Raw genomic sequence first — 11,590 nt, forward strand, 5'->3', positions numbered from 1 at the left:
TCACAGACACTATTAATATCTATAAGTTGTAATTCATTCATAATTAAAGGGTGAATAGTTCATTTTGATGCATGTTTTTAGAGAGGGCCTCTTTTGATACTTAAAGTTCAAAAAGTGTAGTGTTATTATTCGAGTTGAATTTAAGCTTGCATAATTTATTTTCGGATGACCAAAGTTACAAATTAGACTTAAAATTTTGAAATTTTGGATGAGCCGAGGTGCAAGACTTTATTGTATGTTTGTTACCATCTACATAATTAATTAATTCAAACATTTTGGTACATAGTACTATCTGTCAACTTTATAATGTGACAGAAGGAGTTTTTTTTTTACAATGAGGGGACTTGGACGTGTTATGTATTTCGACGAAGTTAAGTTTCTTTGTCTTCCATTACTTGTTTATTCATTTTTTGTTTGCTCCAACAACTTCCAAAGTTCATGTCAATTAAATAATCGATTCTTTTTCAATCATGGCGCTATTATTTGGATGACAGACTTCTTATGGTTCTGATACCAAATAATGCAAATGCATTGTTGTCCAATCAAAACGAATTTAGATTTTATAATTTATGAATTTAATTTTTAAATTATTTAAGATTACTTAGTTTTAGATTAAAAATTTATATTTAATTTTAAAAATAGAGAAAAAAAATTATACAATTTCGCATGGACTCTTAATTCACTGTGATCGCCAAAGATAAAAATATTGAAAAAAAAATACAATACACTGTAAGGGGCAGGATCTAAAGCCTACTTGAGATCAAGAGTATTTGTGTAATTGAAAGGAATGACAGTCTTTAAAGGGTTTGAATTGACTTATTTTTAAATAATTTTGATATGTAAGTCACTTTTAATTTTTAGAAATCTTGACAAAGACGAAATACTTATAAATACTTTAATCTTAAAACGACACTTTTCACTTTTTGATTTTACTTGAGGCTTATCCAAACTCCCTTATGTTTAAATTTAAGTCGAAAGTGATTAAGTAATTGCACCAAGATAACACGAGTTAATTTGAAGGTTGCAAATCCAAAATTTTTACTCCCCGCTTTTAATTGTGATAATTTTTATTTTTAGAATCAAATTATAAATTTTTTGATAATATTGATATGCAAAAAAATTAAAATTAATAATAGAAAAGGAATAAATATAGTGATAATTTAATTTTCATAAAGTTTTTGAATATTTAAATATTTTGTTTAAAATATCGATATAATATAATCTAATTTAATTTTAAAAATTCGTCAAGTTGACTTTTGAAAAAAGTAACATGAAAAATAAAAATTAACGAACTAATACGAGACAAAAGTATGCCAATTCTAAACATGATATGAACAAATTAATTTTCCTAATGAAAATTTTATGTTCATATTAGCAGTATCATCATATGTCTGTGCAACTTCATCGCACGATTCAAACTTTTGCAAGTTCTATCATACGAAAACCAAAATGTTCTTTAATTGACAAAAATAAAAAACTGAATGAGTTGTCAAAACTGGGTCAAACAGATGAAGCACGAAAGTTGTTTGATAAAATGCCTGAGAGAGACGAATTTACATGGACTACAATGGTTGCGGCATATGCAAATGGAGGGAGGCTTGTTGAAGCAAGGCAAGTGTTCCAGGAGGTCCCAACTAAGAGTTCAATTACTTGGTCTTCTCTTATTTGTGGATACTGTAAGCATGGTTTTGAAATTGAAGGATTTGAATTGTTTTGGCAAATGCAAAGTGAGGGACATATGCCTAGTCAGTTTACATTGGGAAGTATTTTGAGAATGTGTGCGATAAAGGGTTTGCTTTCGAGAGGTGAACAGATACATGGATATGCTATTAAGACTTGTTTTGATATAAATGTTTTTGTAATGACTGGACTTATTGATATGTATGCGAAGTCTAAGCGTGTCTTGGAGGCTGAGTGTATTTTCCAAATAATGTCTCATGGGAAAAATCATGTTACTTGGACTGCTATGATTAATGGTTATTCTTTAAATGGTGATGCATTAAGAGCAATTCAGTGTTTTAGCAACATGCGTGCAGAAGGGATTGAGGCAAATCAGTACACATTTCCAGGTGTTTTGAGTTCATGTGCTGCACTCTCTGATATTAGATTTGGGGTGCAGGTACATGGTTGTATTGTTAACGGTGGTTTTGAGGCCAACGTGTTTGTTCAAAGCTCGTTAATCGACATGTATTGTAAATGTGAGGATTTGCACAGTGCTAAGAAAGCATTGAAACAGATGGAGGTAAATCATGCAGTTTCTTGGAATTCCATGATACTTGGGTACGTGAGGAATGGATTACCAGAGGAGGCACTGTCTCTGTTCGAAAAGATGTATGCTAGTGATATGGAAGTGGATGAGTTTACTTACCCTTCGGTTCTGAATTCCCTTGCTTGTATGCAGGATACCAAAAATGGGATATGTCTTCACTGCTTGGTTGTTAAAACTGGATATGAGAGCTACAAGCTTGTAAGCAATGCACTTATTGATATGTATGCCAAACAGGAAGACCTAACTTGTGCGATTAATGTTTTCAACAGCATGGTTGAGAAGGATGTAATCTCATGGACATCACTTGTCACTGGTTGTGCTCACAATGGCTTTTATGAAGAAGCTCTGAAATTATTCTATGAGATGAGAATGGCTGAAACTAAACCAGACCAAATTATCATTGCTAGTGTTCTAAGTTCTTGCTCAGAGTTGGCACTACTTGAACTTGGGCAGCAAGTTCATGGGGATTTTATTAAATCTGGCCTTGAGGCATCATTATCAGTTGATAATTCTCTTATGACAATGTATGCCAATTGTGGGTGCCTTGAAGATGCCAAAAAAGTATTTAACTCAATGCAAATGCATAATGTGATCAGTTGGACTGCTCTCATAGTAGCTTATGCCCAGAATGGCAAAGGAAAGGAGTCCCTGAGATTTTATGAGGAGATGATTGCAAGTGGAATAGAACCTGACTTTATTACATTTATAGGACTATTATTTGCCTGCAGCCATACAGGTCTCGTTGACGATGGAAAGAAGTACTTCGCTTCAATGAAGAAAGATTATGGCATAAGACCAAGCCCTGATCACTATGCATGCATGATTGATCTTTTGGGTCGTGCGGGGAAAATACAGGAGGCTGAGAAGTTAGTTAATGAAATGGATATTGAACCTGATGCTACTGTGTGGAAAGCGTTGCTTGCTGCATGTAGAGTACATGGGAACACAGATCTAGCAGAGAAAGCTTCAATGGCCCTCTTTCAGCTGGAACCACAAGATGCTGTTCCGTATGTTATGTTGTCAAATATCTATTCTGCTGCTGGAAAATGGGAAAATGCAGCAAAACTTAGAAGAAAAATGAATTTGAAGGGTTTAAACAAAGAGCCTGGTTATAGTTGGATTGAGATGAATGGAGTGGTGCACACATTTATATCTGAGGAAAGAAGTCATACAAAGAGTGATGAAATTTACTCAAAACTTGAGGATGTTATTGCATTGATAAAGGAAGCTGGATATGTGGCAGACACAAATTTTTCTCTCCATGATATCAATGAAGAAGGAAGGGAACGAAGTCTTTCTTATCACAGTGAGAAGTTGGCTATTTCATTTGGGCTTCTTTATGTGCCAAAAGGAGTACCAATTCGGATTTACAAGAACCTTCGTGTATGTGGCGACTGCCACAATGCAATGAAATTTGTGTCAAGAGTTTTTGATCGACATATTATTTTGCGAGATTCAAATTGTTTTCATCATTTTAAGGAAGAGATATGTTCTTGTGGGGATTATTGGTAGAAAACACTCCTTTAATTTTTTGTGGCTCCTGTTTCCTTTGCGCTTGGATAGATCAAAACATTCAATTTCATGGATTGGGTTTGCAGCTCATCACAAGGTTTACAGTTCACATCTGTATATTACTAACTGCTAACAATGCAAATCATTTATTGGAAAATGGAAATTAAAAGTAAAAAGTTTTATGCAGCTCAATGTGAATGATAAGAATGATTGGAAATGATTGCTCTCTGAGGCTTATACGAGAGTTGATTCCCTAGTCCTTATTCCACAGCACTCTCCCATGGCAGGCACCAATTGCCACTCCCCGGCATCAGGGAGATAACTGGTCTCATTTTGAGAAATATTTTTGTCTCCGTGAAGTCAGGGTCTGATGATCCTGGAGAAAGCTACGTTCTACATGATCATTTGATGAGTTTTCCTACACAGGTGTGAAACCATCTTCAGATTCTTTTAACAATAATTTTGCTTGGAGTTACTGTTTTTTCATATCCTGATATCCTCTCTGCAGTTAAAGTTGGGAATTATATCCTGTTCAGTAGACAAATTACCCAACCAGAATATACGTACCTGAATGTTCATGTGATAGATAAGTCCATACTAGTACTTCTGTCTTGTGAATATCTGTGTGTTGCCTTGTGAGTAAGGATATTCATTGCTCCAATGCAAAACCATTATGTCATTGTCTTAGGGAGCTTTCTGTTGTTTGTATGGCATGAAAAGTTAATCCTAAAAGAAAGGTAAAGTAAAGGTGCATCCTAGGTTAGTATAATGTTCTGAAGGCAAAGATGTTTTTCTTTTGATTTAAACTTATGTTTTTTTTTCTTTGATTCCGTCTCCTTCCCTAATAGCAAAAACTGGGAAGTTGAAACTACGTTATAACTGGACAACCTCATAAATGAAAAAGATGGTAAATAATGTCATTTCTGGGGTGGGGTAATTTTCCTTAGATGAGTGTGATACTGTTGTACCTGTTGCTTGAACTCCTAAGTTTCCTCATTTTCTTCCTTTTTGTTTATGCTAAATGCCGTGTGTACTGTGTTCAATGATGCTGATCCTTTTAGTTGTATTGCCATGTTAAAAAAATGTTTTTGCTTCTGACGGTGCAGGCTCTTCTAATTTACTGATTCTCCTGAAAGTAGAGTTCTGTAGTGAAGCATCTTTATAACTCTACAGGTTCTTGCTAGCTGTTTGGTGTAAATGAAGAAAAAATTGATGGAAAATGGCATTCATTGAATAATGGTTTTGATGAAAGAAGAAATATAAGCTGGTAGTGATAAATGGATGAAATTTTCATAAGATTGAGGTAATTCTGTGTACTTCCAAAAAGAAGCATGTAATGCAATTTTGAGTGCAAATACACTTGTAAAACTAAATTGTAAGTGGGTCATTGGTTAAAAGATTTAAGATCTAAAAGATGAATCATATGTTTTGGCAAAAAAATTCAGTGGCTTTTTGCTTGATATCATTTGATCAAACGTAAAAATTACTGGGGCCTTAAGTAGGTGTGCACCGCCAGCTTTATGACTCTTCAGCAATGCAAAATTATGCAATGACCATCTCTTGAATAAGAAATTACAATCTACTCGTTTGCCCTTTCTTTCCAAGGATGCCTGTGTTTTTTTCTAGACGAAGTGGATGATGGTTGTATTTCAGAAGTCTAGATATCTTACTTTCATATTTATATATCTCTTAATGTCTTGTCAATAAATTGGTTGATGTTCTGCTTTTGAATGGATGCTGTTTTTTTAAATAATTAATTCAGTTCTATCAAGTCCATTCACAAATTTCTTGTTCTTAATGCAAAAGTTTAAGAACTTCTGCAAGTTTGATAACTTTACTTTTGCTTACAGGAACTTGTAGCTATCCCACCGCCAGTCTGTTTCTCTGTTGCAAGCATATGGTAATATTTCATATACCTGTGCTCATTGCCTAATTAGAAGCATATGACAAGAGCATAATACTTCATAAAGTCTATTGTTCATTGCATGCCTTAGGTTGTATGGACCAGAAGAGAAGCACATGTTATTGAATAAAGTATGTTCATCATTCCCAAGTCCTCTATGACATCAGAGCCCTTACCATTGAAGTCAATGAACCTTTCCTATTATGGGTGCAAGCATGGTGTGCCATTACTACACACATTTCTTGGAACCATCCCCTACAGAATGGATGAAACAAAACACAAAAAAGCTGATAATGTTCTCGATGGAGGCAGGAATTAGCGATCAGGATCTCCAACAAGACTATGGGACAGGTTTGAAAGGCACATTCTCTTTTGTTTGATACGGGATACTCAACTTGTTACTTGGCAAGAAATTTTAAAATAGGTAACCACAAAAAAAAAACAAGCCAATTGATAGATCAATTAGAATGTCATAATGTCGTTGTGATGGTTATATCTGTGATGGCTCTCATTGTATAGATCAAATAGGTGTCTATTGCCAATTCACAAACCATCTATACCACATGCGTAGTACATTTTGCAGTTGCCAATAAGTAAATAAACCTATCTTGATTGTCTTTATTTATTGAATAGAGATGCAATCTCCCTGGTTCAAATTAGCTGTGATCACAGGACCACAAAGTTGTACTTATTTAGGTGCTGATTTTTATAAAAGAAATTGTACTTGATGTTAGTGCTTTCAATCATCAATTCATGGCTACGATTGATCTTAAATTGATGGATGAAAAAACTGTACCCAAAACACTGATGATTTGTTAATTAGTTATTGATGCTCAAATGTCATAAAGTTGCCCTCGATCATCTATAATCTATAAAATGTGGCTTGGCGTTTGATGAAGTGATATTTTTTTTTTACAGAGTGAAAATGTCAAACTTAATTGAGTTATTTCTATCCACATTTTATCTGGAAGTGCTTCACGCTCTAGAGTTCAACTATTAACTTAATATGAATATAATTAGCATGATGCAATTTCACATTTCTATAGGGCAACCAGAAGACATGAAATGTTATACTTTAACGAATATAAAACTCCTAATCATTCATCTATAACTCCAAGTTTGGGAGCACTCATTAATCTTATGAATACCCCTCAAACTAGATATTGCTTGCTAAAAGGTATAAATTAACAGATGAAAACTCTCATCTAAAACTACTGGGGTACTGAACATAATATGTTTATAAAGACGAGAGACACTGCGATAAATCACCCGCAAATCTTACTGTCATATCCGTCATCCGAAACCAACTAGCAAGTAACTAGCTCCCATGTTATGATGTTGTATTCCATCAAATATTACTAAGGCCAAGAAAGCAGCTGCATTTGCTGGAGCAACATAACGCTGATTGGGCAACTACACCTCTCAAGAAAAACCCATTTACAAAGCCTAAGCAACTGTCTTCACAAAATTCACTTGCGCAAGTGTTCAGGAATAAGGCGCTTTCGCAGTTCAGCAGGCACGCCAGAGAGCTCTGTATAAGACAGACTAATCAGATTGACGTATCAAATCATGTGAAATAAAAGGAAAAACTAAACTGAAGCTCACCTTGAGGTGAAAAGTTGAATAGGGGAGGCAGAGGTCGCCCATTTGGCAAGCAAGCATTTGGTTCCCTTAAAGAATCAAAGAAAGGGTGTGCACATGCTTCCAACTGTCAATAAACACAAAATGTTCTCAATATCCCCGGAAAACAGAAGTGCTAAAAGGACAATCAATGAGAACTCGCATATTGAAACATAACAAAATTGGAACACCATGTTTGAATGATGGGTAAAATGGGAAACTACCAGAATATCCTAAATACTTGATAATTGAGAAGAAAACTTTTTACTTACAGCAGTGCAGCGTAGAGTTGGAGAATATTGGAGAAGCCTCGACACCAAATCAACTGCTTCAGGGGGCATTCTTTTATGAAATATCTGCAGATTGCAATCTCATTAAGATTTGGTATGCTTGCATTGTGTTTTGGCATGTGATTGAGCAATTTGAAAGGACAGTTTTCAACAAAATTCATCAAGGGAAGGATGGAAATAATTTAACTACTAGTGAAGCAGCCACATCCACAGAGTGAGTTTTCACTAACCTTGTGCCATGGGTGAGCTTTGATCTGGGGAAACTTGAACTCTGTGTAATTTGGATTCATGCACCTAATCTCCTCTCTTGTTGGTGTCCCCAATATCTGGCAAGCACAAAGTACACCAAAACGGTTAGCAAGAGAAAGCAACCAACTTGACTAGAGAATTATCACCCGACGTAAACTATTTTAGAGTCCCTTGATTTCTTACCTTGATGATTTCGACCAGCTGATCAACGCCACTTTCTCCAGGGAAAAGAGGCTGCAGATAATACATCACTAAAATGTCAGAGACTAGTGGATTCAAGTCTACAAACAGTGCAATCTCACCAGATTATATATTTCTATTTAATTATTATTTCTTTGAATCTTCTAAATAAGAAAATTTGATTGCTCAGAAGGAATTTATCTTAACACCATTAATGGAATCTAACTTGAAACAGAAACAGTGAAAAGTGAAACGCAAAAAATTCTAGAGATTACATCACCACCAATGAAAAGAATAGGACCATGAATTGTGATTATAAGTATCAACTAACCTGTCCCAAAAGTAGCTCAGCCATAACGCAACCAGCAGACCACATGTCAATTGCAGTTGTGTACTCAGTAGCACCAAAGATCAATTCAGGAGCCCGATAATAACGAGAACAAATGTATGATATGTTGGGCTCTCCAGGCACCTAGAAAAAACAAAGGTTAAAATATTAGGGACTGCTTAATTGTAAAGGGAAAAAAGAATTCTTCTTTAAAAAAGAATCAACACGTACCAACATCTTTGCACTACCAAAATCACAGAGCTTTAGCTGATGCGAGTGGGGATTAACCTTCAGAAGTTAAATAAGCATAAAATAGTCAGGTCAAATAGAGGAGAGGTGAAGAGAAAAGACATAACTCCACTTAACCGCACTACAGGGGTTGCTCAAAATATTTCAAGTCATTTTGGCATGCAAATGAAAGATCTAAAAAAAGCATATTCTGTGGGAAAATTGAGTGCTCACCAAAAGATTCTGTGGTTTAATATCACGATGGCATACACCAAGGACACCATGCATGTAATTCAGAGCACGGCATATCTGTAAAATTTATAATTTAGAGAAAATTCACAACTCTGTGCTCAAGATAGTTTACAAGACAAGTAATTTAAGTTGCTAGAATTTGAAACTCCACAATCTTGATGAGAAAAAATGAAGAATCCTGCAATAAGCTCACCTGGTATGTGTATAGCTGCACATATATATTGGGCATGTGTTGGTTCATTCTGCTGTAGTGCCTTGATACTCGGTAAACAGTTTCAGACACGTATTCCAGGACAAGGTTAAGGTAGACTTCATTCTTCTCAGTAGTAGAATAGAAGCAGTGTCGTAGTTTAACAACATTAGGATGATCAAGTGTGCGCATAATCTGAAGTTCCCTGTTCTTGTATCTCCTATCCTGTAAGACCTTCTTTATTGCAACAGATTCACCAGTTTCCAAGCACTTAGCCTGTGAAATAGAAAAGGTGATGAATAAATCAACAAAAGTCATCCAGACAACAGCAATGCTAACACACCAACCTAACATTATCAATAAACATTAGATGAACATACAACTATACCTGAAAGACAACTCCAAATGAACCAGTGCCAACCACGCGCTCCGCCATGTAAGACAATGTCTGTGAAAATAGCACAAGTCGACATCTGATTGAGCGAAGATAAAAGCCTATAAAACTATATTGGGGGTAAGGAGAAATTAGATTTCATTCAACTAGTTCACCTGTTTCTCTTGTCCATTCCTACCACTCACAGTAGTCACAATAATCTGACCAGTTTCTGTTCCATTTCCACTAACAACAGCAGGTTCCATATCCTACAGGATGCAAGATAGATCAGCCAGACAAATTTAAGAATTTAAAGACACAGCTACTTTACATACTAAATTTAACATAAAAGAGATAAAACTTGGGTATACCTTCAAATTATCATCTAGACTATCAGCTTTATCATCTTTTTCATCCTTAATTTTCATTTCATGCATTTCTTTAGGAAGTTCATCAAGTTCAGAATTTTCAAGTCTAATATCCATTGTTGAGGTACTTCCAGCAGTGGTTTCCATAGATGTAGAAGCCATGTCTTCCTTTGGAACTGTAGTAGTTGTACATCCCTCTTCCATTTGAGTTTCACCAACCACTCTTTGATCTACTTCTTTCTCAACCTTCACCCTCTTTATGCTTGAATCACCACCCTATTAAAAATAAATCATACTCTTTTCATGAATTACTCATAAATCTAATCAAAATACAACAAACAAAAACCAAGCTACATGTTTCCATTATAACTCCTATCATTGCATTACAAGTCCATACTCCATACTATCAAAATCTAGAACACAACAGCCAGATATTAACAGTCCTCGCCTACCCCAAGCCAAAATAAAGTTTGTTAAAATTATTAGTCACATGAGTAAATGATCCATCAAATAGCATCTACCTTCTTTAAAGCCCAAACTCTTTAAAGCCTCACTTTTTATAGCATAACTCGCACATATTTAGAGCTAAAATGGTGAAAATCTAACCATTAAAGAAGCATTCAACACATTTTTTTCAACTACCCCAAAATAAAGTCAACAAAAAAACCTAAGAATTTAAATTCCCAAATTCAAAAACACTACATCTTTTATGTCTTTGATTTACAAATCATAATCAGAAGAAAAAAACCCATTAATTTCTCTCAGTTTCCTTAAATTTGTCAACTGCAGTGGTTCAGACACTACGAATCACTTCTCTCCATTCACCTTATAGACCCATTTTAGCAACAAAAAGAAAATTAAATATAAATCAATCATAAAGTATCTGGGTTTTACACCCATATGGAGAGAAAGAAAAAAGGAAAATTACAGGATCTGAAACAGAAGAACGTCCAGAAGCAATGCTCTTAAGGCGACGCATGACATTCATCTCTGCTTCGCCAAGAGCCCAAAAGAAAAACCCCTCTGAGCGGTCCTTGAAAATTTTTCGAGAGTAATTGATAAGTCCTTCTCTTCTTCCTCAAACACCTGAAAAGTATTTTTCTTCAATGGTGAAGATGGAGGAGGGAGAGAGAAAGAGAGAAAAACAAACAAGATAGAGAAATTAGACTTTGAAATGCCAAATTGAGAAAATATGACAACATAAAGCCTCTTCCCACTCTCTCTCCTCTCCTTTTATCATAAAAATAAAAATAAATCCAAAAACCAAAAAGCATGATAACAGTCTAGCATTTATATTTTTATTTATTTCACTTTTGACTAAAAAAAAACTAAAATTTCTAAGGAAACTACAATATATTGTTTTACTAAAATTATATTTTTTTCGTTTTAAAAAAAAATAACCCTTTTTAGTATATTTTTAAAAAAATGATACTTTTTTTTAAAATAACTTTTCACGTGATATGTTTAAAAGTCACAAGATTAAATGATAATTTTGTACATTAAACATAACTTTGATTTAGGACAACATGATCAAAAGTCTTATTTATTTTCTTAAATTTCGTGTCAAGTCAAACTAGATCATTCTTTATGAAACGGAGAAAGTAACATGTTTGAAAACATATAATTTATTTCTCTTATTTATTATTCTTTACCTTAATTTAAAAGGGTATGTTATTATTAATGTTTCATTCCTTTTAATTCAAACATTCTCATATATATATTTATTATTACAAGATCTAAAAATATATATCTATTTTCATTTAAGATTATTTTTTCTTAATTATATAAATCAACACACTTAAAATATAAAGAAAGTAAATTTCATGTA

At 34.3% G+C, this 11,590-nt stretch overlaps 2 protein-coding genes across 6 annotated transcripts; one reads left to right on the top strand and one right to left on the bottom strand.

The window, feature by feature from the left end:
* Window positions 1-993: 993 nt before the first annotated feature.
* On the top strand, window positions 994-6,444 carry LOC101257316 (pentatricopeptide repeat-containing protein At2g03880, mitochondrial). 5 transcript variants are annotated; one of them, XM_069287473.1, is made up of 5 exons: window positions 1,247-3,878; window positions 3,969-4,207; window positions 4,955-5,084; window positions 5,632-5,681; window positions 5,776-6,444. In XM_069287473.1, the coding sequence occupies exon 1, from the start codon at window positions 1,388-1,390 to the stop codon at window positions 3,779-3,781; it is 2,394 nt and encodes a 797-aa protein (XP_069143574.1). In that variant the 5' UTR covers window positions 1,247-1,387; the 3' UTR covers window positions 3,782-3,878; window positions 3,969-4,207; window positions 4,955-5,084; window positions 5,632-5,681; window positions 5,776-6,444. The 5 variants fall into 5 exon arrangements, with proteins under 5 accessions (XP_069143570.1, XP_069143574.1, XP_010325865.1 ...); XM_069287469.1 differs by having other exon boundaries at window positions 994-4,207; window positions 4,888-5,084; XM_010327563.4 differs by having other exon boundaries at window positions 4,888-5,084; window positions 5,632-6,444.
* Window positions 6,445-6,691: 247 nt separating this feature from the next.
* Window positions 6,692-11,081, bottom strand: LOC101258488 (shaggy-related protein kinase epsilon). Its single transcript, XM_004229785.5, has 13 exons — window positions 10,691-11,081; window positions 9,766-10,038; window positions 9,571-9,663; window positions 9,410-9,469; window positions 9,025-9,297; window positions 8,814-8,888; window positions 8,583-8,639; window positions 8,355-8,495; window positions 8,027-8,077; window positions 7,825-7,920; window positions 7,577-7,660; window positions 7,290-7,392; window positions 6,692-7,215 (listed from the first exon to the last, which is right to left on the bottom strand). The coding sequence occupies exons 1-13, from the start codon at window positions 10,748-10,750 to the stop codon at window positions 7,154-7,156; spliced, it is 1,428 nt and encodes a 475-aa protein (XP_004229833.1). The 5' UTR covers window positions 10,751-11,081; the 3' UTR covers window positions 6,692-7,153.
* Between the last annotated feature and the right edge of the window lie 509 nt (window positions 11,082-11,590).

Source organism: Solanum lycopersicum, chromosome 1 (genome assembly GCF_036512215.1).
Source record: "Solanum lycopersicum chromosome 1, SLM_r2.1".
NCBI classification, from domain to species: domain Eukaryota; kingdom Viridiplantae; phylum Streptophyta; class Magnoliopsida; order Solanales; family Solanaceae; genus Solanum; species Solanum lycopersicum.

What these genes read in the sequence shown, in the direction of transcription:
- LOC101257316 (XM_069287469.1), top strand. Translation starts at nt 1,388, where the DNA reads ATGTCTGTGCAACTTCATCGCACGATTCAAACTTTTGCAAGTTCTATC.
- LOC101258488 (XM_004229785.5), bottom strand. Translation starts at nt 10,750, where the DNA reads ATGAATGTCATGCGTCGCCTTAAGAGCATTGCTTCTGGACGTTCTTCT. An exon ending in TTAAACCACAGAATCTTTTG is followed by an intron (nt 8,640 to 8,813) that starts GTGAGCACTCAA and finishes TAACTTCTGAAG; the next exon opens with GTTAATCCCCACTCGCATCA. An exon ending in AAGCTCACCCATGGCACAAG is followed by an intron (nt 7,661 to 7,824) that starts GTTAGTGAAAAC and finishes TGCAATCTGCAG; the next exon opens with ATATTTCATAAAAGAATGCC.